This window comes from Vanessa cardui, chromosome 19 (assembly GCF_905220365.1).
Source record: "Vanessa cardui chromosome 19, ilVanCard2.1, whole genome shotgun sequence".
NCBI lineage: Eukaryota > Metazoa > Arthropoda > Insecta > Lepidoptera > Nymphalidae > Vanessa > Vanessa cardui.
The window spans coordinates 1,690,802-1,718,046 of NC_061141.1; the positions used below are offsets into that span (position 1 = coordinate 1,690,802).

Genomic DNA, 27,245 nt, shown 5'->3' on the forward strand with positions numbered 1-27,245 from the left:
TGGGAAGGAAAGTGCTTGCTTGCTTGAAAGTGCTTGCTTGGAAAATATCGTGATGAAGCATGCATGGTTCAAATTTCATCTAAACTCTGCCACATGTGCTTTCGACCAACCAGCATTGGAACAGCATTGTGGAATATGTTCCAAACTCCTTATTGGGAGAGGCCTTAGCCCAGCAGTGGGAAATTTAGAGACTGTTACTGTAACGTAGAACATATTAAATCAATCATAAAAATAATATTTCAATACTCGTATTAAAAAAAAAACAAGTAAAGTATGATATAAAAACTAGTTCAGATTCACGATTTGCGTTTTAAAGGTCGCGGCGCGCGCGCAGTCCGCAGTGATACAACAGACGGCGGTATATTGACAACGTATATTTTATTTATTTCATTTCATAGTTTCGTGGACATTAAGAAAAACAGTAAGTACCTTAAATTATTTCTAGTTAGTGTTTTGTTTATAAAGATGGTCTTTTCACGTCTGTGTTTAAGTAAATATGAGCGTTAATAATTATATTAAATATTTCATTTGTATTAGTTTTTTTTTTTAAAGAAAATTTTAATTTGTAACATCATTATCATTACATAGTATAAAACGAAGTCGCTTAACGCTGTCTGTCCATATGTGTGCTTAGATCTTTAATACTACGCAACGGATTTTGATGCGGTTTTTTTAATACATAAAGTGATTTGAGAGGAAGGTTTTTTTTTATATAATAACACATGTACAGTAAAGTAAAGAAACACTGATAATTTCAGAAGTTTCTAATGTGATGTCGTAAATAAACAAATTCTGAAGTATAACTATTTATTATCAGTATTGCATCCGGTAGAAGCCTTGGGAATAAAACGATTGCCTCCTGGCTGTTTTTATTCATATACAATTATGTATCTTATTAATTTGACAAAAAATGACCCGCTGAGTTTCTTTCGCCGGCTCTACTCAGGTCAGGGTGTTCCTTTTTCCGAACTGTGGTAGTGTTTGATTTGACCATCAATAAGAATGTGTAATGCTTCTACGTTGAATAGAGTAGTTTGAGTTTGAGTTTGCCAGGGCGGGTCACTAGTATGTGTTTATAATGCTCGATGCTAAAAGAAAACATCGTGTAAACCAACCAGTATCGAATTAAAATCTTCCTCAAGTATATCCTTAATTCCTAAGCTGGAATGTGGAACTTGATCCTAGAAACAAGAGAACTTAATAATTACTGTACGTAAGGCCACCATCCCCAATCTCAAACATACAGAAAGGACTTCTAAGTAATTCCCTTTAATAGGACCCCGTAAAGATGATTTACGATTCAGCGGGATTATTCTGTTAGAACAAATTCGAAACTCGAAAATCGAAACTCGAAACTCGACAGAGAACTCGATGGTGAGTTTGCAATTAGGTGTCAATATTAAAATAATAAAACTTTACCTACAATACTTACTGTCACCACAAATTTTACCTCCTCGAATTAAAAAATTAGGGTATTTCCTTTTCCAGAACTCAAACTATCTCCATAACAAATTCCATCTAAATCGGTTTAACGATTTTAATATTGAGGTGTATCAGGCTACTTTCGCATTTATAATATTAGTGTAAATATTTCTTTCATACGCATGACCTTATGGCCTTTCTCACCGAATCCTACGTTACCATGCCAAAAAAAGTATTTTTTTATGATATAGTTTACGGACGAGCATATGGGCCACCTGATGGTAAGTGGTCACCATCACCCATAGACAATGACGCTGTAAGAAATATTACAATTCCTTACATCGTCAATGTGCCACCAACCTTGGGAAGTAAGATGTCATGTCCCTTGTGCCTGTATTAACACTGGCTCACTCACCCTTCAAACCGGAACACAACAATACTGAGTACTGTTATTTGGCGGCAAAACTGATGAATGGGTAGTACCTACCCAGACCTACCACCAAGTAAAAATTATTAATAATTGTAAAAAAGCTATCAGAGCAACTCTCCTGTTTCTTAACGATGTCTCCGGTCACACCAAACATTTTTATATATTACTTTCTATATTTTACGATCGTGTTCAGCATCGAACGTCTTTATTAATCACAGAATAAGTATCCTAAACGAAAGGCTAATCAAATAGACGTTCGTATATCTCCGGCAGTAACATTGCCGAATATACCTTATACGTAGACTTGTGCGTGTGTGTGTGTGTGTGCGGTGCCGTTTGATATACAACTATCTATCGTAATATCTTTTATCAGCTTTCAATCTAAATCCTTATCATGATTATAAATTCATAAAATAAAACATATTCATAATAATAATTTGTTGAATATGTAAAACAATAAACAAAAATAAACATATTCCAAATGTAGAGTTTATTGATAAGGCTAAAATGCCATCGAAGTTGACTTATTTGAGAAGTCAAAGGCACTTACCAGGTAGTACGACACAACTTAGATGTAGCATCGGCAAAATTCGTAAAACCGATCACATCCGAAATTATCAATATTTATTTCTCATGTTAGTATGATCTTTACACAAACGTAAGAACTTGTAATATTATAATGACCTAATATATTCTTCAATTTGACACTTTTACTTTGTACTTTTTTACGGGTAGATCTGACGCGTGAATCTAAAGCGATGAATAGCGTCGAATGGCGCGATAGAAAGCTATTTCTATTGGTTGTGTAAATCGGAAGTAATCGGTTTAATTGAATTTGCCGATGCTACAACTAAGTTGTGTCATACTATACGCTGAGAATTAGCTTAATAGAATAACATTTACCTTAACACGATGTTTTGAAATAAAACAAGTTATATCTGTAAGGAAAACACCACGCATGAATACAGTATTGTTAAAAATACAGAAGGTAAAGTAATAATAAGAAACGCCTCGAGTTAGGCTCGGGTTCCATCATAGGACACTAATGACTGTAAATAACAGCTTTGTAAATCTGTTTATTTGAAAAGAGCAACTATGCGAGTTCCTTGCCGTTTCTTCGCTTGAAGCTGCTTTCCGAAACGGTTGTAGTATTTAGTTATTAGCGATTCACAAGCGCTTCATTGTGAATTTTTCTTGAATACAATTGATACATTAATTACACAGTACTTTTATCTTAGATAGATTGTCGTGTTGAAGATCTATATAAAACGAGCCAACTTATTTATCGTTGTGTGCGTGACTATAAACACAAAACGTCATACTACTTTACTGGTGTGCGTGTTATTGGCCAACTGTTGGCACGATGTATACTCCACTTTGAAACGTTAATATATTGAAAAATTATGCTATGTTTTCATTTTCTTATATTTCGGTCAGTTAAGTGGACTGGCAAATCGGTAATATTCTGGTAAATGGTCACCATCATTGCATTGGCACTATAATTGTTTACCATTTCTTATACAATACGGAGCATAATTCTTGCCGGTTCTTCTCGGTAGAATATACATTCCGAACCGGTGGTAGCTTCATTTGATATAGTTCTTGAAATGACGAGTCAAGTTTGCTTGCAAAAGCCTACATGAATAAAACACAAAAATAAAAGAATACATAAAGATAGAAAGATAGAATAGAAGAGAATTAAAATGATGATAAGGTTTTGTAGTTAGGCGTTACAATTTGTGATTCTGACTTGAAGTTTCAATAGGTATTAAAGGCACAAGATACATCTTAGTTTCTAAGGTCGGTAGCATTGGTGAAGTAAAAAATGGTTAATACTTTATAAATATGAAGAAACACTGGTTTATAATTTAAAATTTTGATTCAATACCAAATTTCATAATATTTCAGTAACAGACAGACATAGAAAGTAACTCTGGGTATACTTTCGATATCTCTATATTTAAAATATTAGTATAAATATTGTGCTATAACATCTTTATATATTTATATTAAAATAAAAAAACGAAGAGCATTTATATCAAGTTCGCATCGATCTACAAAAAAAAAACCGGCGCGAACCGGATCAGTAATTGGCTGATCGCATTTGATATTTAACAGGATTTTATTTTAATCCAGATCAAACCGGTTATGACTTTTTTTAAATAGAGCAATTAGCAGTTCACACACACGACTCTTATATGAACTGGTTACAGCTAATACTGATATGGGTAATTAACAGAATAAATTTTTACTTGGTGGTAGGGCTTTGTGCTAGCCTATCTGGGTAGGTACCACCAACTCATCAGTTATTCTTCCGCCAAGTAAAAGTACTCAGTATTGTTGTGTTCCGGTTTGAAGGGTAAGTGAGCCAGTGTAACTACAGGCACAAGGGACATAACATCTTAGTTCCCAAGGTTGGTGGCACATTGACGATGTAAAGAATAGTTAATATTTCTTGCAGCGTCATTGTCTATGGGTGATGGTGACCACTTACCATCAGGTGGCCCATATGCTCGTCCGCCAACCTAAGCCATAAAAAAAAAACATAAACATCTTCATTAAACTATTGTCTTCCTTTGTGAAATTCTTAACACCTGTGCTTTGTAATTTGCTAGTGTAATAATAAACACACGTCTGGGTTTTTCCCATAATTAATCATCTTATTTCACTGACTGTCTTCAACGGATTATCAATCACAAGTTGTTGCCCGAGGCTTCGCTCATGAATTGTTTTCATGATTTGTTTCGATTTGTTTAAAAAATTTTGATTAAAAAAGGTAGTCTTTGTCCTTCCTTTGAGTTTAAATTTCCTTCATAACAACTTTCATCATCGGTTCTTTGGTTTGGTAGTGAAAGAGCGGCAAACACACTGTCAGACAGAGTTACTTTCACATTAATCGTATTACTACAGATTAAACAAATAATAGAGAAGTCAAATAACTAGTCAAACCCTTCACTCAATATGGATGCTTACTTATTGACTGTCAAATTAAACACTTACAATACCTACAAATTAGTTGAGAATAACCGGCAAAAGAAACTCAGAACGCTTCTATTTACATATATTTAATATCACAAAGAAATAGCCAGCAGGCGATTGTTTCACCAAGGTGCAACCTTGAACTAAGTAATTGTATAATAACCTTTTGCACACACGAACTTTACGACTGTTTTATATTCAGCAACAAAAGTCCACATCTAGATCTGAGTTCGGATACATGTCTCGAATTATGAGATTCTCAATCTATATAACAATAATGAGAGAACTGAGATGGCCCAGTGGTTAGAATGCGTGCATCTTAACCGATGATTGCGAACTCAGGCAAGCAGTACTATATATATGTGCTTAATTTGTTTTTATAATTCATCTCGTGCTCGGCTGTGAAGGATAACATCGTGAGGAAACCTGCATGTGTCTAATTTCATCGAAATTCTACCACATGTGCATTCCACCAACCCGGATTGGAACAGCATGGTGGAATATTGTCCAAACCCTCTATTTAATGAGAGAGGAGGCCTTAGCCCAACAGTGGGAAATTTATAGGCTGTTACTTTACTTTACTTTTTACTTTGTAGCAATAATGTGCTATATACATATAATTAAAGATCATTCTCAAATATTAATAATAAATGATAACCTACCTCAAGAATATTTTCATTTTATTAGACATAGTCCAGTCTCTACAGCATGCTGATTATCAAAATAGAAATAATTAAACATGACATAGAAAAAAAATCAAACCAAATATATAACACGATTTTGATTTCCAATGATATTAACCTAATGTTCCACAAAGTCTGTTATCATTAATTTACCATTTGCAGATTAGATGTTTGACCGACTAACATGAGTTTGGGTAAGGTCAATGCCCCATTTTTTAACCATATTTAATCTGCCCGTCTCGTCCGTACATCCTTGATAGTAAAGGTCGATCTTATCATTTCCCTGTTCCTGGTGTATTTGTTAATCAAAGTGTTTTTTGTTACCACGCTAATTAATCTTATTGTATATTTGTTTTGTATAATTAAAATTTGATGTTCTTATATAAAGTAAAAAAGTAACAGCCTGTGCATTTCCCACTGCTTGGATAAGACCTCCTTTTCCATTAAATAGAGGGTTTGGATTTTATTCCACCACGCTGTTCCAATGCGGATTGGTAGAATGCACATGTGTCAGAATTTCCATGAAATTAGACACATGCAGGTTTGATCACGATGTTTTCCTTCACCGCCGAGCACGAGATGAATTATAAACACAAATTAAGCACATATATATAGTGGTGCTTGCCTGGGTTTTAACCCGCAATCATCGCGCACGCGTTCTAACCACTGGGCTATCTCAGCTCCTATACATTGAACATGTATATTTATAATGATATCGATAGTCAAAATGCATTTTAATTTACTGAATGGCTTTTTCGTTTTGGATTACACTCGACGGTGAAAACTTGAAACGTTCACTCGTAAATTAAATCAAACATAAAAATCTATCTTAAAAAAGTTTATATAGGAAAAGCAGAAAATATAAGCAAAAATTTAAAGTATAATATTTGGTGTAATAAACTCATACAACCTTATGTAATTTAAATAATTACTCCGAAAGATTTAAAACATGGTCATTAAGATCGTATAGTGTTGTAACATCTAAATGGACTTTTGAAGTTTTAAGATTAGCTCCAGTCTTTTGCCAGATATAATTCTTACGCCACAGACATGTGAATCATAGTTCGAATCCTTTCTCTTTGAACAAAGCGAATTGCAACACGACTGGAATACATCGTAAGCCATACTAACAATTGACAAATCATTCACTGAAATCAAAAAATAAACCTGTTCTTGAATCATAAATAAGTTGGTTAAGAAAAATATTGAAACGACAAATTGGGTTTTTAGAACATATTGGACAACAAAAAGAACAGCTTATAAATTTCTCACTGCTGGGTTAAGACCTCCTCTCCCTTTCAACAGAAGGTTTGGAAAAAAATCCACCACGCTGTTCCAATGCTGGTTGGTCGAAAGCACATGTGGCAGAATTTCTATGAAATAAGACACATACAGGTTCCTTCACAATGTTTTCCTTCACCACCGTGGACGAGATGAATAACAAACACAAATTAAGCACTTGAATATTCAGCGGTGCTTACCCGGGTTTGAACCGCAAATCATCGGTTAAGATGCACGCGTTCTATCCACTGGACCATTTCGGCTCAACTGAACTCTTATTTAAATTAAAACCAAACCCAATAATGATAATGTTTTTGTTCTGAGTCTAGAGAATATATTTCATACATATATATATCAGAAAACAATATACAATATTAGATTTAAAAAATGAATAACAAGAAAACAAGCAGAATAATGCAACTCTGTCTCACGAGAGAATCACAAAAGCGAGACGATAAATTTATACAAATGGGTGTAACACGAATAAAAATACATAAATTTTACTCAATACAAGATTGACAAGGAAATATATCTACAAGTTGTTTTATGTGGACGCGAATTCGACTTTCCATCGACCTTCCTCCGACGTATACATTTCCTGATACCGATATTACTGAACCAATTTCAACGCTCTTTTATCATGATCTAATTATTGCTTGATGTGTGAAATTTAATTCAGATTAATGTTCAGTATGATTGAACAGCTGCGGACATGAGACGAATAGATTTCTTCATTAATTTATTTACCTATAACATACATTTTATTTACATGACCCAATTTCTGCTTTTTACTTGGGCATACAACAACAACAGCCTGTAAATTTCTCACCGCTGGGTTAGTCGCCTCTCCCTTTAAGGAGAAGGTTCGGAACATATTCCTCCACGATATTCCAATGCGGGTTGGTGGAATACACATGTGGCAGAGTTTCTATGAAAATAGACAAATGCAGGTTTCCTCACGATGTTTTCCTTGACCGCCGAGCACGAGATGAATTATAACCACAAATTAAGCATATGAATAATCAGTGGTGCTTGCCTGGGTTTAAACCCGCAATCATCGGTTAAGATGAGTTCTATGTGTAGAGTGTACTTAGGTATATTTGTTGTTAATTGAAAACAATCGAATTAAAAACAATTATGATTTAAAACATCCAATGATTCAGACCTTTCCGTTCATATATGCATCAAGTGAAAATGTTGACACTGTAAAAAAAAAACATCTTACTCTCCGTACTATCTCTTAAATAAATATATTTGTTTACAAGCATTGTGAAAGAATTTATTGTTTAGATAACACATTATTTATGTTATAAACAATTTCGGATGTCTTCTGCATGTAGTGTTAATAAGTATGTCAGTTTTCTCACTAATTATAGATATTTTCAACAATTTATTTTACTCAAAGATAGTAGCGGTCAAACGCGCGTCACTTATCTTATAATTTAAGCAAAAACAAAACAAATGGTTACATTATTGAAGAAGAGTAAGATACAAGAGATAGGTGGGTCAAAGATACAGCACGTGATCGAAACGGGACTCGTTCAGCTTATCAGCAATCTGATTTTGTAAGCGTCGTCATTTGAACAGTTCGATTAAAATTTTCACACTGACATAAATTGATTGTCGATACTTGAGTAGGAAAAATAATTATCTTTAGACTCAAGCTAAATAAGATAAAGGAGTTCTATGGAAGATCTTTAGACTCAAGCTAGATAAAGGAGTTCTATGGAAGTTGATTATGAGAGCTCTAGGACGTTAGTTATGGTAGTGAGTTCATATTTATATTTTGTTTCAGAAAATGTTCTGGTACCTCATCATAGCCATGTTGCAGTTCGATCTGATGAGCAGCAGCGCTATCACCGAGTTGAACGGTGATAGGGAAATGGTGATGGCTTTTGTGGTGAGTCAATTCCTATCAGGTAAAATAAGTGCCCTGTTCTTAGATGTATAAGTACCCAGGGACGACTTAGGGTTGACGCAACAAATTGTTATGGTTTTTGTATTGCGATGAAGAAATTAAATTCCCCAAACTGTGATTTATGTGGGATAGAGGATGACATACGTCATTTCCTAGTGGAATGCGCCTGAAATGCAGCCATGAGACCTGTCTCACTCCTGAGTTGACGTGACGTTTTGATTTAAATCTAAAGGATGTCGGCATTTTTCAAAGCCCGCTGTCTATATCCGACTCAGATATTGCAAAAATATTTACTAGTATAAGATAAAATTAGTTATAAGGCTATTATTATTGTTGGTGGTTGGTTACGTGAAATATGGGACTGACATTTAGCTTTATTGCTAAAAAGTTCCAAAAAAAAAGATATGAAAATAATTTTGCTCATTATTTCCCGATATGTAAAAATCTTGGATTGACAGTACCATGCTCATAATCTATAGGTTGCCAATTCAGTATGACAGGATCTCTCCGGATTTGGTATCAAGACCAAAGATCTTAGTGTTTTATTGTTCTTAATATCTTAGTTCAAATTATATTTTTTTACAGATCAACCGCCATGGTGAAAGGACACCGGATTCAGATGAACTGTCTCTATCTGATCAGAAAGAAAAATTGTTGAACTTAACATACATTGAAGGTTTAGAGGGACTTACAAATGTAAGTACATTGATTTATCGTGCCGAATGTCATACATTGCCAAGTCGCAAGTTTTCATGTGGTAATTCCATGTTCCGATAGAAAATATTTTAAATACAAAAAGACAAATTCATGTGTTTGTGTGTCGTGGTTCATGTATGTCCTGAGGCTGGAGATCTGACCTGGGAACTGCTGGTGGAATTAACCCCAATCATAATACATAATAGGCTTACATATGTATTATAAGCTAATGGTCGGATATAAACGGCTTCGCTCGCGTTTATGGGGTTTGTTCGTCGTGTGCTACGTACAAAAAATAGCCTATTTCATCAAATTCGGTTCAGTGGTTTGGTAGTGAAAGAGCGACCGGCAGACTGACACAGTTACTTTCACATTTGTAATAATAGTATGGAATGTCATTCAGTTTAGTCAAGGATAACATTAATATGCATTTAAATATACATAAAATTATGTTAATATGCTATCTTATGAGTAAGTATAGTAAGACACAAATTAGATGTAGCATCGGAAAATGCAATGTAATGAAAATAAATCCGATTACTGAAGATTTACACAACCAATAAAAATATTGTCGCTATGGATTCTCGCGTCAGAGAAAGCAAGTGTATGTAAACCAACGTTTCAAATTGACGAATATATTAAGTCATATGATTTTACAAGTTATTACGTTTGTGCAAAGATTATAATCACATGAGAAATAAATATTGATAATTTGGGATAGCGTACTCAATTCGGATGTGATCGGTTTTACAAATTTTGCCGATGCTACATCTAAGTTGTGTCAAACTATACTTTGTTAGTGCGCTGTAAGAAGTATTATCCATTTCTTACATCACTAATGCTCATCAACCTTGAGAACTTTGTTATTATATAATCTTGTGAATGTTACCTCAGATTTAATCACCCTTAAAATCAGAGCTCTTAAAATCTGATATCTATTTAGCTCATCACTCTTAAGTTATTCCTAATTTAAGTCAAATCTTTTATCTACTTGGCCACCTCAGCTACATGTGATTTTACTTCGTATTAATCAAAGGCATCGTAAATTTTATTTGATTTAGACCTGTAGCTGATGTTTTAAGATGTATAACCTTAAAGGAAGTAATTTTGGTATATTTTTCCGTAATTTTATTTAAATTACACAAAAATGAAGCTAGTAAAAAGACCTTTTATCTTTTCTCCGGCAAGTTGCGAAGTCATTATTTAAAATAACAATATTCATTGATATAACCATTACATCACTGGGTTATGGAATTAAAGAGAGCTTGATTCTGTATTCATTTTAGTCGCTATCATAAAACAAAAATATTCTTCAATTATAGAGCTGCGATGGCCCAGTGGTTAGAACGCGTGCATCTTAACCGATGATTGCGGGTTCAAACCCCGGCAAGCACCACTATATATACATATGTGCTTAATTTGTGTTTATAATTCATCTCGTGCTCGGCGATGAAGGAAAACATAGTGAGGAAACCTGCATGTGTCTAATTTCATCGAAATTCTGCCACATGTGCATTCTACCAACCTGCATTGGAAAAGCGTGGTGGAATATATTCCTAACCCTCTCCTTAATGGAAGAGGAGGCCCTATCCCAGCGGTGGGAAATTTACGAACTGTTACTTCAATTATAATAAAGAAGAATATTTTCAAGGAAAAATAGTTTTATTGCTAAATAAATTGACTGTTTTCGACTCTTAATGAAAAATATCATAAAGCTTGCTGAATGCTTTACGATGATTTTTCGACCTCATTTCGACAACTTTTTTATTGTTATTTGTTCATGGAATCTAGACAGTTTCATACTGAGGCAAAGTTAATTTTATAATTAATTCTGTATTTTCATAAAAGGATTGAATGGAAAAAATCATTAAATTAGTATAAAAACTTTTCCCGTCTGTCAAGTGTGAAAAGTGAAAAACACCGTGACTTGCGAAAAAAACACTGATTGAGTGTGACATTTTTTTTTGTATAATAAATACTCTCTCAATTCATGTCGTTTAATTGTAATATTAAGAGGCTATTATAGGCTTGTATTGTATACTTTATTCATTTAACTGTGAGATTTGGAAAGAATTGGGCCTAATTTCGGTGACCTAAGCTACAAGCTAAGTAAAGTTAACAGCTAAAGATCCTGAGATCATTTGTGTTTGCCTTAATTTTTAATCCGTGCCTTTGGATAAGAATACATCCAATCAAAAAAAATCAAAATCAAAATAAACTTTAATCAAGTAGGCTTTTACGAGCACTTTTGAATCGTCATTTTACAATTAAGTGAAGCTACCACCGGTTCGGAAAATAGACTCTACCGAGAAGAATCAGCAAAAACTCAAGAGCTATTCTTTTTCAACGTTTAAAAAATACAAAGTCATGTGATTTAATACAGTTATTTTAATTAATAATTCTACATGTATTGAGTAAAATTGCTTTCTTTAATAAAATAAACGTGAGTTGCGTTACCTAGCGTCTGGAAGCTGGAGGATAGTGAGTGATTATTACTATTATTAAGTACACGAACTCCACGCTCTGTCGACCTCGATAAATAATGATTATCTCAACTTATTATGTCATTCAGGCTTCGAGATCAGCAAGGTTATTCTACTAAACGCCATAAAAAATCTTCTACTTACACTATTCTATAACTTATTTGCAAGAGTCACGTTTCTTTTTTATGGTATAGGTTGGCGGACGAGCATATGGGCCACCTGATGGTAAGTGGTCACCATCATCCATAGACAATGACGCTGTAAGAAATATTAACTATTCCTTACATCATTAATGTGCCACCAACCTTGGGAATTAAGATGTTATGTCCCTTGTGCCTGTAGTTACACTGGCTCACTCACCCTTCAGACCGGAACACAACAATACTGAGTACTTTTATTTGGCAGTAGAATAACTGATGAGTGGTTGCTACCAGACGGGCTTGCACAAAGCCCTACCACCAAGTCACGTCCATCGTTTTAATAAAATAGGTAGGATGACTGGCAAATAGGCACCTGATAAGTGGTCACCCCCAAACCATGTTATATGAGAAAGGCAAATTCTACAGAATGTTTGCACACTATAAACATAATGGTTTCCGTATTCTAAGAATCTTGAAACAATATTAAACATTGCTCTGCCTTCTCTTGTATCCTGAAGGATATTACATAACTCGAGTTATCTTTATACACGCGGTATCAAAACTTCTACGCTTTAAGATTGTTTAATTATATAATACGATGTACTTGAGAATCTTCAAGATAAGAGCGTACTCATTTCTTAAAGGCCGGCAACACATCCGCAAGCCTGGTGTTGTAGATGCACATGGGTGGTAGTCATTCTCCACCAAGTGAGTCTCCTGCTCGTTTGCCATCTATATAAATAAAAATTTTAACAAAAAGAAAAACCGACTTCAAACAAAACACTTTTTTAAAACAAATGAATATGCACGAAAAAGTAATAAAAATAATTGCGTATTCAACATATTTTTTAGAGTCTTCCTAAGTTAAATGAAATGAAAAATATTAGACTACTTAAAAGTCGATTAACGATTATATAATGTAGTTATAATTATTGGTATATTTGGAGCCGGTGTCAGCCACGGTGCCCTTGCCCCAACAATCAAAAGAAAGAAGCGATACGAGCCCCTTGATTGATCCAGTATATTATTGTGTAAAAGGTAATTTGTAAAAAACATATTTGTTAAAGTATTCTCGTATTGTTTTTTGATAGATATACTGTAGGGTTTTATTGGCTGACACCGACTCCAAATATAACAATAATTATAACTACATGATATAATCGTTAATCGACTTTTAAGTAGTCTAATATTTTTCATTTCATTTAACTTAGGAAGACTCTAAAAAATATGTTGAATACGCAATTATTTTTATTACTTTTTCGTGCATATTTATTTGATTTAAAATAGTGTTTTGTTTGAAGTCGGTTTTTCTTTTTGTTAAAATATTTATTTATTTTTTGATTTTAAGTGAAGCTGATGTTGACTAACAATTTTTTTTTAATATGGATAGATTAAGCGTTCCGTTTATATGAGTCAGAAACTACTTCGAGAACAATTTCAAAGGAAACTTGCGAATAAAGCAAAAATAGACTTTCGAAAATGCGGATTTAATGCGTCACGCGGCGTAAACTACAAGGATCCCTCGAAAGAGCTGTAATCGAACTCAGCAAAAAAACTTTGAAAAAGACCAACTATATTTCGTACATCATATGACATCACATCACATACACAAAATTTGATTAAAGATAGTAAGAAATTCTGCCCCATATCGCACCCTAACTGCGAGCCGTATAGGAGTTCCATCACTACATCGTATAAAACAAAGTCGCTTTCTCTGTCCCTATATCTTTAAATATACGCAACGGATTTTGATGCGGTTTTTTTTAAAAGATAGTGTGATTCAAGGGGAAGGTTTGTGTATATAATACATGAACAATATAGTAAAGAAACACTGATAATTTTAGAAGTTTGCGATGTGATGTCGTAAATAAACAAATTCTGTAGTATATTTAGTATCAGTATTGCACCCGTGCGAAGCCGGGGTGGGTAGCTAGTTGATTATAATATTCGACAATGATAATTACATAAATATAACCACATTACGGAAGGTGACTCAAATATCCAAATAACCTATAAATAAAAGATTCGACAGAATATCGCTAACGTGCTCCTCAGAATTGTTCCGCTCCTTTCCGTTCCGCTACTTTGTCATGGATCCTGTGCTCAAAACCTTACCAAACTTTCACCAAATTACCCTTGAAGTATAAATTTTATAATAAAAAAAGAATTATCAAAATTGGTTAACGTGATTTTCAGTTATTCACCTATTTGTCGCGCATATACATAATGCAAATTTAAGACTTATGTCGTTTTCATACGGATACCATCATCGGAAAAAAATTAAAAAAAAATGGGACCCCACGGGAAGCCCTACCTTTGAAACAAAAAAAAAATATCAAAATCGGTCCACCCAGTAAAAAGTTATGAGGTAACAAACATAAAAAAAAATAAAAAAAAAAAAATACAGACGAATTGATAACCTCCTCCTTTTGGAAGTCGGTTGAAAAATAAACCCAAATAATCTGTTGTACTAAAATACTAGTTTTTAATTTAGGCTTTGCCAACAAGTGAGCTAGGGTGCAGGTTTTAGGTACTTTGTTTATTGTTTTGACATTGTAAAAGATTTCTTGATTATCAGTTAAGTAAAACGTATAAGCATAATAAGCTCACATTCGCATTTATTAGAAACTGTAGACTATACAAGTATTGATAAAATATTTTTGGTACGAAAATATTGTTTCATTTTGTCTTTGGAGTACAAATAGTGCAGAGTAATAATAAAATAATTCCATATATAAACGAATATTTACATTACAGTAATATTACAGTTATTATATATTAAATTATTTTACTAATTAAAATAAATATTGAATTAATTACCAGAATTCAAGGATTGAATGTCTTATGTGTCAGACATACCCAAGCAGGAAGAGATGTTTTTAAAATTTATTTGTTGCATTTGCTAGTTGAATCTTTGCTTTACAAAACTGAGAATTAAAATTAGAATTCTTTGTCCAATGTGAACTGCGTTCGCCCGCGTTTTAGGGTGTTAGTTGTTGTGACCGACTACGCAAAGTCAATAAGTCCTTCTTGGGGAAGGGTATCCGCTTCTATAATAAAATTCCGCAGACATTTTTAACTTTGCCGTTTAGTAAATTCAAATCGTTTGTAAAAAATACATTGGTAGAAAAAGCATATTGTTCAATACAAGATTTTATAGATGAAAAAAAGCGTAGAGCTAATATCTGTTGAATTCCAGGATATATTAATTTAAATAATTGTATTAAACTAACATGACTTTGTATTTTTAAATGTTAAAAAAGAGTAACTACTGAGTTTCTTGCCGGTTCTTCTCGGTAGAATCTACTTTCCGAACCGGTGGTAGCTTGACTTGGGTGTATAATGACGATTCGAAAGTGCTTGTAAAAGCCTACTTGAATAAGGTTTATTTTGTTTGATTTTATTTGTGTTAGACAAAAAAGTAGTCTATGTCTTTTTTTGGAGTTCAAGTTTGCTTCATAGCAAATTTAATCAAATTCGGTTCAACGGTTTGGTCGTGAAAGAGCAACAGACAGAAAGAGATAATTGACATTTATAATATTAATATAGATAGATTATACGGCCAAACAGCAATAGGAATTATTATCGTTTTTTGGAGTGAGTGGGCCATAACATCTTAACTACCAAGGTTGGTAATGTAAAGAACGGGTAATATTTCAACAGTCTTTATGAGGGTAGTTACCACATATCATCAGTATCGTATGACCGTTCATCTATACTATAAACAGGAGGTTCGTTTGTATTTTTTTTTATTGCTACCTCAGAACTTGAACTATGAATCGATTTGAAAAATATTATTTGTGATATACATCCCGTTTTGTCCCTCAAATTACCCCCCAAGCAAGATTTGGCAAAAATTTTTTTGGGCTCTGGGTCTGAGAAAATACACTATAAATGGTAAAACATAAAGACTATGGCTATGACATAAAGACTAATGGCTATGATTTTATATTATTGGTCCAGTTAGACAGGGTTTTAGCGACTTCTTAAGACCAAGTCTTCGAAGTCCAGCATATTATTTTGGTGATTATTTGCTGTAGCTTACATAATTGAATTGTGAAGACTCAACAACAACAACAACAGCAGCCTGTAAATTCCCACTGCTGGGCTAAAGGCCTCTTCTCCCTTTGAGGAGAAGGTTTGGAACATATTCCACCACGCTGTTCCAATGCGGGTTGGTGGAACACACATGTGGCAGAATTTCTATGAAATTTGTCCCATGCAGGTTTCCTCACGATGTTATACTTCACCGCTGAGCACTAGATGAATTATAAAGACAAATTAAGCACATGAATCAGCGGTGCTTGCCTGGGTTGGAACCCGCAATCATCTGTTAAGATGCACGCGTTCCAACCACTGGGCCATCTCGACTGTGAAGACTTGAATACACTGAATAAATAAAATTCGTAACAAATTTTCGCTTTGCCATTTATTTCTTCAGTAACACTAATCAGCCAATTTTGATGACGACAGTGACGAAACAACGGAATCCTATTCAAATATTTTGCGACGCAAATTGGGACCAGTAAACTAATAAGCATGAAATTTCAGACCGGCAAACGAAGAGCGTTTCAAATTGGTAAATTTATTCGGCAAAGATACGGCGTTCAAGGGTACGGCCTATTATCCGACCTTTACCTTCAAGATGAGATAGCTTTAAGGAGTACTGATAAGGAGAGGACGAAGATGACCGCTCAGATGGCCATGGCTGCGTTATACCCACCGGAAGTCGACCAGCAATGGGATGAAGGTCTTGGAAGAATATGGCAACCAGTACCTTACACTGCTGTTCCGCTGTCCGAAGATTATGTAAGTAGTTTTTTTTTTATATATCAATGACGACCTTCGTAATCGAGTAGTGTGCACATCAGTTTTCATGGGTACGCCACTCCGACGTCCAGGATTCGATTCCCGGCCGACTCGATTTAGAAAAAGTTCATTAGATTTCTATGTTCGCTTGAGTCTGGGAATTTGTGGTGCTGCCGTTACTTCTGATTTTCCATAACACAAGTGCTTTAGCTTCTAACATTAGGACCAGAGTAATTTAGTGTTGTCGTCAAATATTTATATATCAATTTATTAAAAATGTAGAGGTAATTAAAAAAGAATACAACTTTGTATTTCCTGCTATTTTCATTTGTGCCTGAAATCATCCACTCATGAGATATGTCAACGTCATTTGAAACGTGCCTGATCTAAGCTAAGATGCACAAGGACCATACCATGACCGCTGGACCACAACTTATTGACATACATAAATGCAGCACATACACGATAAATATATTCTCTCACAAAATACCACGAAAACTTTCTTTATCGTCAACGGTTTCCCTCGCGTTTTTTGGTTGATCGGGATTAAGTATACAAAAGTATATCCTTTCTTAGCATTCTAGTATGAGAGAAATTGCAGTTCAATGGATTAGAATACACAGACAGATAGACAAACTCACGTTTGCATTTATAACATTAGTAGATATTAAATCAGGATAAAAATAATATTTATTAAGGAAATTTTCATCGAAAATGGAAAATAATAAATAGGTCAAAAGATTAAATTTGTTAATTCAGGAACGAAAAGATTATCTGAATACCGGATGTACTTTTGTTGCGCAAATAACTTATCAATTTAGTTATATAACCTAATGATTAATTTATAAGCGTGTAACGTCACGTTTTGCATTTGATATCACTTAATTGTAATTAAAATTGGAACATAAACTTGAACTTTAATGATATCGGTGTGTATAATAATGAAAGATAGATTTTAATATGACAAAACGAATGCAATGATAACTTCGATATGTAAATATAAATTGTAATGTATAAATATATAGATAAAATTAATTTATAATTGTCATAGCAATGATGTTGTAGTAAACAGATATGTTATTAACGCGCAAAAAGTGAAGACTAGAAAACGTCCTAATTGAGACGTTTGCCTTTAGTCGTTTTACGTAGTAATACGTTTTGCGTAATTAAAACATCTAGGTATCCCTTTTACTTATTGTTTTTATGAAGCTATCCTTTTTACTTTTAACGAAATGTAAAAATAAACTAAAATAAACGGTCCCCGGCGCGTCACACTTTTTTCTATTGTTTAGTATGGATATAACATATGTGTTTATTAGAATATCATTGTGTCATAGCTATGCCCGCGACTTCTGACTGGCTGTACGTTTGATTTTTATAAGAGAGTTATTACTCTCTTATAAACAGTAAAATTTTACTGTAACTTATTTCCAATTAAACGAAGCCCATGTTACTCCTTGTTACGTCATCTATCTACTAGTAAAAATCCCAACGTAATCGGTCCAGCCATTCCAGAGATTAGTCGGAACAAACAGACATATTGTAAAAAATGTTATTTTGGGTATATTTATCGTACATTCATACCATTCATTTAATAAAAAGCAGTTATTTTGATATGCAACAAACTCCAAATAAACACTCCAATTTTATTATGTGTATAGATTATATTATTTAATTATACCTTAACGAGGCCTTAAGCATGGATGTGGATAGACATAGAGGTAGAAGATGACCAAGGAAACGATGGATGGATTGTGTGAAAGATGATATGGTAAGAAAGAATGTTACTTGAGAGATGACGCCTGACAGAGAAGTATGGAAGGAGAAGACATGCTGCGCCGACCCCAAATAAAATTGGGATAAGGGCAGGAGGATGATGATGCTGATATTAACGAGTTTCTTTATTTTGGGAGTCCTACAATAATGGCGATGTGTTTCGACATATTTGGAATAGAAGGCTGTTGGTCCTTGTTGTGTTACTGGTAAACTAAGGTATTCTGTTAAAGATATGATTTGGAGCTCACTTCACCCAGCTCCTGTAAGTAGACAGATGCAAATGTGGCCGATTTATCATCCAACGCGTGTAGCCTTTCAATGATGCAAGCTTTGGCTAAGACAAAAAATATTACGTAATGATTGATGTTCCCTATCTTCAGTAGTAACTATTTCTTTGTTTTCAGCTCCGTTATTACTCAAACTGTGAACGTTTCAACCAGCTGATGAAAATAGCGAAGGAAGAAGCCATCAACCAGGAGTTCCAGCAGTTCAGAGATGTAGTGACGATAGTGAAGAAGGAAACTGGAAGGAACTTCACAGAGGATCCGCTTTTATATGAAACGCTCTTTGACTTGTTCAAAAGTCAGGTACGATGAACTTTTATTATATATTCTATCCTTATCATTATCCTCACGAAGAGGTCCCTGAAAGGAGAATTATTTTTTATAAATTCCTGCTTAATGTGGATTCAGAAATCGCGTCTTATTTGGAAAAAATCAAGATGGGATTCCTAACTACCATTGAAAAAAATTAAATAAAATATCGAAATAATATGGTTTTCCCGTCTCACATTTTTAAATTTGGACCGATACTATTTTTTTGAAATATTGATAAAAATCCTTTGTGTAATAAACAGAAGAAAAAAGTATGTTTTAAGTAATACTTTTTTTAAATAAATTTTTGATATTGCATTTTTGACAAAATTTTGAACAAGCTCAAAATTGGTTAATTTTTGCACTTTGCATATGGGAGTTAAAATTATTGCAAATAATCACCCCTATCACCTCCTAGCGGGAATACGTCGAATTACCAATAACCCTGTATGTACATATGTACATATGTACATAAGTAGTAAGTTATAATGTTTAACTTTGAGGTAGATGGTTGCAGTTTCTACTGGAAAGGTACTAACTACACAGCATGTGCAACTTTAATAATTAAAGTATGCATTTTTCCCATGCTCTATTTTGTCACGCTGGAAACCGATAAATATCCTAAGTGAAGCCGTTACTCACTTCACTTGAAGTTCTAGAGATATTCTGTTTGGAAGATCTCGAAACTCGCCTAAGAACTTGGTCGTGCAGTTGGGAAATGTGAAATGATGTGAAATTATGTGATGAAATCCTTTAGTAAAAAGTTTGCATTCTATAATTATTATTCAAATATACCTTTAAGTTAATTTACTTGGTGGCAGGGCTGTGTGCAAGCCCGCCTGGGTAGGTACCACCCACTCATCAGATATTCTACCACTCAACAACAGTATGCATGTATTGTTTTGTATCGGTTTAAAGGGTGATTAAGCCAGTGTAACTACAGGCACAAGGGACATAGGATCTTAGTTCCCAAGGTTGGTGGCGCATTGACGATGTACGGAATAGTTAATATTTCTTACAGCGTCATTGTCTATGGGTGATGATGACCACTTACCATCAGGCTCATATGCTCGTCCGCCAACCTATTCCATAAAAATAAAAAAAATAGTGTTGGGAATTCCACTAGGAAGAACTGGCGTTGTGTTGCAACATTTTTGCAGTTGAAAGCTGTTTGGCATTGTTGTCCTGTATTGGTCTTAGTAAGCTAATATCACCCCTCTTTTGTAAAAAGAAGGCTTGGAGCAATATAAATGATAAACTCACTAAAATACCACTGTGTTAGTTTTAAGCATCTCAGATGCATGTCAGTGCGATACGAATTTAGTTATTACAGAATAGTACTAAAACTCTTGTTTGTTGGTCGACCTCACATGCAAAGTTAAGGTGTTTCGAACTCTGTGTTATTCAAACTAACTCGAAAGTGAGAAAAATATTTTAATCAAATCGAAAACTTTACACTTTTCTCTGATCGAATTAAAAACATTTCCGCTTAGATTTGTTAAGCTCCTCTGATAAATAGATAAAGTTTATTTGATTAAGATTTACGCTGCATAATTTATTTCCGTTAAAACGACCCGTAAAATATAATATCCCGCTGGGTACTGACATCCATTCTATTATAGAGCTTTAATAGGAGCTTTTCCACTAAGTCCCAATGCCCAGAGTGGGGTATATTTAAGTACAAATTAAGTACAACTTACTAGGGCTGCGATCTGTTTTAAATCTCAACCAAAATGTCTGTAATTAATGGCCCATCAGGTTAAAAAGTAAATGATAATTTGAAGTAAGGTGTTGATGTTTTGAAAGAAAGCACTTTAAAAATTGCTCAAATTCATTTCATGATAACCCGAAAGAGGATAAAAGAGTGAAGGCACGCATAAGGTCTTATAAATGTTGAGGAATTCAGAAAAGGTCAAAATAGAATTATGAATATTCGCCAATTTGACTGGTATGAGACATTTTTTCATACGAAATCATTCGTATGAAAAAATGTCTACATAAATAAAACCTACCCGTCTGGGTAAGTACCACCCACTATTCTACCGCCAAGCAATATTGATTGTTGTGTTAGCCTAAATTGGGCTAAGATTGGTGATTTGAGAAATGTTTATTCTTGTACATAGTACCAATGTCTACTAACAGTTGTTACCAAGTAGTTACTAAAAGCTGAGATGGCCCAGTGTTTAGAACGCGTGCATTTTAACCGATGATTGCGGTTCAAACCCAGGCAAGCACCACTATATATATGTGCTTAATTTGTGTTTATAATTCATCTCGTGCTCGGTGGTGAAGAATAACATCGTGAGGAAACCTGCATGTGTCTAATTTCATAGAAATCCTGCGACATTCCACCAACTCGCATTGGAACAGCGTGGTGTAATATGTTCCAAACCCTCTCCTTAATGGAAAAGGAGGCCTTATCCCAGTAGTGGGAAATGTACAGGCTGTTACTTTACTTTACTTACTCTATCAGTTAGAATATTAAAACAATTATGTCTTTAAACCGTCATAACAAACAACAGATTTTAGAGGCATTCTATAAAAAGAAACTCATAATTCACCTGAGAAAACGAGCGTGAAATGTCAGCGTATAATATGTGACATTAACCAGAATAATTAAATTAAAGGATACGTATCATAATAACGTATCACTTTTGTAGGTTGAAAACATATCACGAGTGAGAAACGAAGTGAGTTCTTAAAGAGTATCAACGCTGAAAGTTGAAGGTGAAAGTTTGATATTCGGTTATCTTCAGCTATCATACCATTAACAAAGAGCGTCATTATAAAATATAATTTGTCTAGCTCGACAATTTCGCCAAGATAATGTTATCTTCTTGCTTATGCGTCTTTTTAAACATCAAAATAAATTCAAGAATTCTATGCGAAGTTTATTAAACACAACACAGATGGAGCGCGCTGAACATTGTAATGAAGCAACAAAAGAGAAAGCGAATACAAATTCCCAGTACGAAAATGATAAGTTAAAATCTGCTGTCACTGTCACACTTTTGTTGTTTCATTAAAATATTCCATATTTGAATTTACTACAATATATAACTCATTTTTTCCAATTTTTTTTTTTTGAAAACTGACTGTGATGTAGCTCTACTTGGTTAATATAAGGCAGCAAATCTTGGTCCCTGGTTTCCTAACCGGAGTTCACTCCTTTATTAATTCTCGAATTAACAACTGTGCTGTGGCTCTACTTGGTATATAAGGCAGGAAATTATGGTCCCGGGTTGAACTCTAGTTTGGAATGATAAAATATTAGAAAGTCTTTCTGTCAAAATAAACCTGAATAGCCCTTCGCAATTTGGAAGTTGAGTCCCGTAATCAATGATCCGTTTGAAAATTTTCCGATCGCTTCGGATTTTCCGAACCATCGGATTCTTAGCCTAGGGCTGTTAACATTCCAAATACAAGCTAAATATTTACTTATTTGAAGGCACGATAAATATCAGAACCGTTTCAATAACATGTACACACATAAAAAACACGATGTTTCTTTATTTACGACAAAAAAAAACACAAAATTATTGCAAAGTAATACGAGTCAATTTTCCTTAAAATAATTTTCCTTATTTAAAAGTTTAGTCAAAGGAACATCAGAAAGTTGTTATTACATTACAAAACCATGTAATTCACGCTTGACCTGTCAATAGTCTAAATTGAAAGAGGAAGAAACTGCGAAGCTTCTAATAATATTATATAACGAAAGAGAAAACTGTAACAAAGCTGCCTCTTTACTACATGGTACAAAACAAAGTCGCTTACCGTTGTCTGTAACTATGTATGCTTAGATCTTTAAAATTACGCAACGGATTGTGATGCGGTTTTTTTTAATAGCTGCTGAGATGGCCCAGTGGTTAGAACGCGTGCATCTTAACCGATAATTACGGGTTCAAGCCCAGGCAAACACCACTATATATGTATATATGTGCTTAATTTGTGTTTATAATTCATTTCGTGCTCGGCGGTGAAGGAAAACATCGTGAGGAAACCTGCATGTGTCTAAATTCATCGAAATTCTGCCACACGTGCATTCCACCTACTCGCATTGGAACAGCGTGGTGGAATATGTTCCAAACCCTCTCCTTAATGGAAGAGGAGGCCTTATACCAACAGTGGGAAATTTACCGGCTGTTACTTTACTTTTTTTTTAATAGATAGTTTCGTTCGATAGAAATGTTTATATAATACCTGTGCAATAAAGTAGAGAAATTAAGTAATATCGTAAAAAAAAAACATATTTACGTTTTTTAAAAAAACATTTTAACGTTGTATATTCAGTAATCAGTATAGCATCCGCGCGAAAACGGTACAGGTCGCTAGTATGGATAAGTTTTATCAAATCAAAATAAACTTTATTCAAGTAGGCTTTTACAAGCACTTTTGAATCGTCATTTTACGACTAAGTGAAGCTACCACCGATTCGGAACTTAGATTCTACCCAGAAGAACCGGCAAGAAAGTCAGTAGTTACTCTTTTTCAACATTTAAAAAATACAAAGTCAAGTTAGTCAAATACAATTATTGAAATTAATATCCTGCTTGAAAGTCAGGTCATAAACGCTTTTTTATCATCTATAAAATCATGTATCGAATAATATGCCTTTTTATACATATTTTTGTGTATTTAGATGTTTTATTTTTCAGTTAGGCATATCTCGACATATTATAGTGGAAAAATAAGTGCACTTATTATTCCATCACTCATAAAATCTGATGGGACGATGAGTGCAATTAAACTGGAAATAATTTTGGTGCGGTATCATCAGTTTTATAGTCCACTTTTAGAGTATACTTTCATACTTCTCTACTCCGAGCTGTTACTGATTTTCTAACAATAAATGTTTATCTGCCTGACTTGGAGTTTGAACTCAGGACCTTAGGCTCAACAGCCTTATATTTGCCACTATTGATTTTTTTGTATAAATGACATCAGTATTCCTTCCAAGATTCCTTTGAAGACAGTCCTTTAGAATTTCATATATTCTTAAATTTGTTTTCATAATTTTAAGAACAATATTTACTGTATATTAAAAACTATTTACCTGTTCCAAAACCCATAACAAAGGTTCACGAAATATTCTATTCTACACTATTCTAAAAAAAAAAAAAATTTCAAGATAATTTTTTTTTTTTGAAGCCATATCGAATTAATTTAACGTTCACGTTTTAAAGTTTAACGAATGTTCAAATTATAATAATATTTCACAGGTAAGCCTTGGTCTAGACATACCCGAATGGGCTAAGCCGTTACTGCCGAAATTAGGGGAGGCTGCCAGACTTGCGTACAGGCTGTACTTTAGATACGACGAAATGAAGAAAATCGGTGGCGGTAAGACTTTAAGAGTGTTTACACGCGATAGCATTTTTAATTTAATCGCATAATAATTACAAATAGTCTGACACAGGTTAAAACAAATGTGTCTTTTTCATTTAATAGTATTATATCTGGAAACCTTAATAAATGAAATTACGTAATTGTTTTATGGTTACTCGGAAAATTTATTTGACATATTGTATTGCTGGTATGTGGACACTACCACTCATAGACAGTGGTGATGTAAGATATATTAACCATTTCTTAAATCATCAATGCGCCACCGACATTGGAAACTAAGATATTAAGTCCCTTGTGCCTGTAATACACTGGCTCACACGTCTACTACTTTTTGGCGGTACATTATGATGAGTGGTAACTACTCACACGGGCTTGGGCAAAGCTCTTCCACCCAAAAAATATTTTATAAATTAAATTAAGGGTTATACATCTTTAGTTTTAATTATATTTCAAAGACCGATGATTTGTTAATAGACTCAACTCTAGTATATTTTGTTTGAATAATCATTACTGAAGTATGCGGTCTGATAAAATGTTCAACGAAGGGAGAAGTCTCGGGTAGAAGCTATTCCATGGATACATGGATAGATAATTTCTTTTTCATTAAATTTAATAAATGTCCGCATGTGACACGTATTACGATCTCATTTTTATATTTCATTTGGTTTTTCTCGTATATTTATTAAAATATTTTTTATACAAAGGTATACGTAAAACCACTATGTATATATAATACGAGTATGTGATACAAGTTGTCATTAGCGGTCTAGCTCGAAATTTAAAAACTGGTCGGTTTTTTTTTTGGAAAAAGTAGCCTTTATCACGGTTTAACATGGCTTCAAAATTCATCAAAATCAGTTCAGTAGTTCGACGATGAAAACATAAAAAATAGAGTTACTTTCCCATTTATAATATTAGAATGGAGTTTTATGTTTGCATAATATCGCTACTCTTAATATGTAGGCTGTTTAACAAATCGGTTATGATAAATGGTCACCGTTCATAGACATTTACACTAAGAAATATTTCCCATCTCTTACACGACCAACGTACAACCAACCCCACCAATGTTGGAAACTAAAATATTACGTTCCTTGTATCTGTAGCGACTTAGGGTCCCTCACATTCAAACAGGAACACTACCTACTAAGTATTGCAATTTGTCGGTAGAATTTGATGTCTGACTGGTACCCGGCTTGGAAATTAAACCTAGCTACAAGTATCTTATCTTAAAAGTCAATTTTATCATGAAATAAATATTTATAATTATGAAAATACAAAGAGTTCTTGAGTTAATTTGGTTATTTATGAAGTACCTACTTGTCGAAAAAGGGCATTAACTTGGGCTTTATCAAATAGATTTTTTAATATTGTGTTACCATTTATTTTGATAAAATTAATAACAAAAATAAAAATATTAAAATGTTTAAATACGGGTTTTTCTGATAATTCTTTTTTCATCATTATCTGATCAACAAAACAGTCTGATATAACAACATCAGATTGTTTTATGCGATGTTCAAGATATTCGAACCCCACGGCTTAATGTTTTATGAAGGTTAATTAATGAGAGCGTTACTTTAAACTTTTCACGTTCAAAGATCATAAATTTCTTCAAAATTTTCCAGGGGTCATCCTTAACAATTTCATTGAGGCCGCATCAGATATATCATCAGGAAAGCCGGTCAAGAAGCGGTTCCGGATGTTCTCCGCCCACGACTTCAATATTGGCTCAATGATGGAGGTGACCAGGGTCATCAGACATGAGCAGAGCAATCCAGAATACGGTTCTTTGTTTGCTCTTGAACTTTATCGGTCCAAGGGTAATGGAGAATTGACGGTTGTGGTAAGTTTATTAAGATTTCTTATAATAATTTCCTCAAAACCAACTTCAGCAAAGGACACTCACACATGGATCCCACACGAATTCACACACATACTATAATGCATAACGCACACATGTGTAAGTAAAACAAATTCAATCCCAACTATTTCGCTCTTATAATCGACTGTGACAATTCTGACACAACTGGAAGAAGAAACAGAACCATCAGCTTTGGGTCTAGTCAATAGTCTACTAATCCATCAATCAATATTATAAGCCATCTAACTAGACCAATTAGACAGTTAATTATATTAGCTTCCTATGCTGTAATAAAAAAGCAGGTTTTCATACACTGATTTTTGCCAATTATTCTGATGAATTAATTGCAACAATGTATTCGCTTTTTTCAGCCTATCTACTTACCCAGAGCTGGTGAATCAACAGCGCAATTACTACACTTCACTGGCTGCGAATCCAGCTGCCATTGTAGCCTGGACAAATTTAAGGAGATCACCAAAGACTTCTTACTACCTGAAAAGGAATTTTACAATATATGTAATATAAGGACGGAACTGTGATAATTTATTTATTAATAAGTATTATTGATTTTTTGTAATTAAAGAAAATAAATTAATGTTTTTTACGAAGCATGGGTGCGGTGACGTTTCATTAATTCCATTTCACGCGTGTTGTGTTACGAAATTTAAAATAGGGAAACGGAAAATGAACCAAATTTACAGAAATGTTTAATTCCTTTTTAATTTTATTATATTAGCAGAGACTGACCTACATTGATGACCTCCGTGGTCGAGTGGGGTTTTCATGGGTACGCCACCCTGAGGTCCTGTGTTCGATTCCCGG

General features: G+C 34.0%; 1 protein-coding gene across 1 annotated transcript; it reads left to right on the forward strand.

Annotated features, from left to right (window-relative positions):
• Nucleotides 1-310: 310 nt before the first annotated feature.
• On the forward strand, nt 311-27,050 carry LOC124537941 (venom acid phosphatase Acph-1-like). The gene is made up of 8 exons (XM_047114914.1): nt 311-421; nt 8,591-8,695; nt 9,299-9,409; nt 16,584-16,841; nt 19,022-19,204; nt 24,433-24,553; nt 26,188-26,405; nt 26,795-27,050. Exons 2-8 carry the CDS (start codon nt 8,594-8,596, stop codon nt 26,960-26,962), a joined length of 1,161 nt encoding a protein of 386 aa, XP_046970870.1. The 5' UTR covers nt 311-421; nt 8,591-8,593; the 3' UTR covers nt 26,963-27,050.
• The last annotated feature ends 195 nt before the right edge of the window (nt 27,051-27,245 follow it).

Excerpts from the sequence above, each read along its gene's own strand:
- LOC124537941 (XM_047114914.1), top strand. The coding sequence starts at position 8,594 with ATGTTCTGGTACCTCATCATAGCCATGTTGCAGTTCGATCTGATGAGC. Across the intron at positions 8,696-9,298 it reads AAATGGTGATGGCTTTTGTG|ATCAACCGCCATGGTGAAAG; the intron begins GTGAGTCAATTC and ends ATTTTTTTACAG. Across the intron at positions 24,554-26,187 it reads AATGAAGAAAATCGGTGGCG|GGGTCATCCTTAACAATTTC; the intron begins GTAAGACTTTAA and ends AAAATTTTCCAG.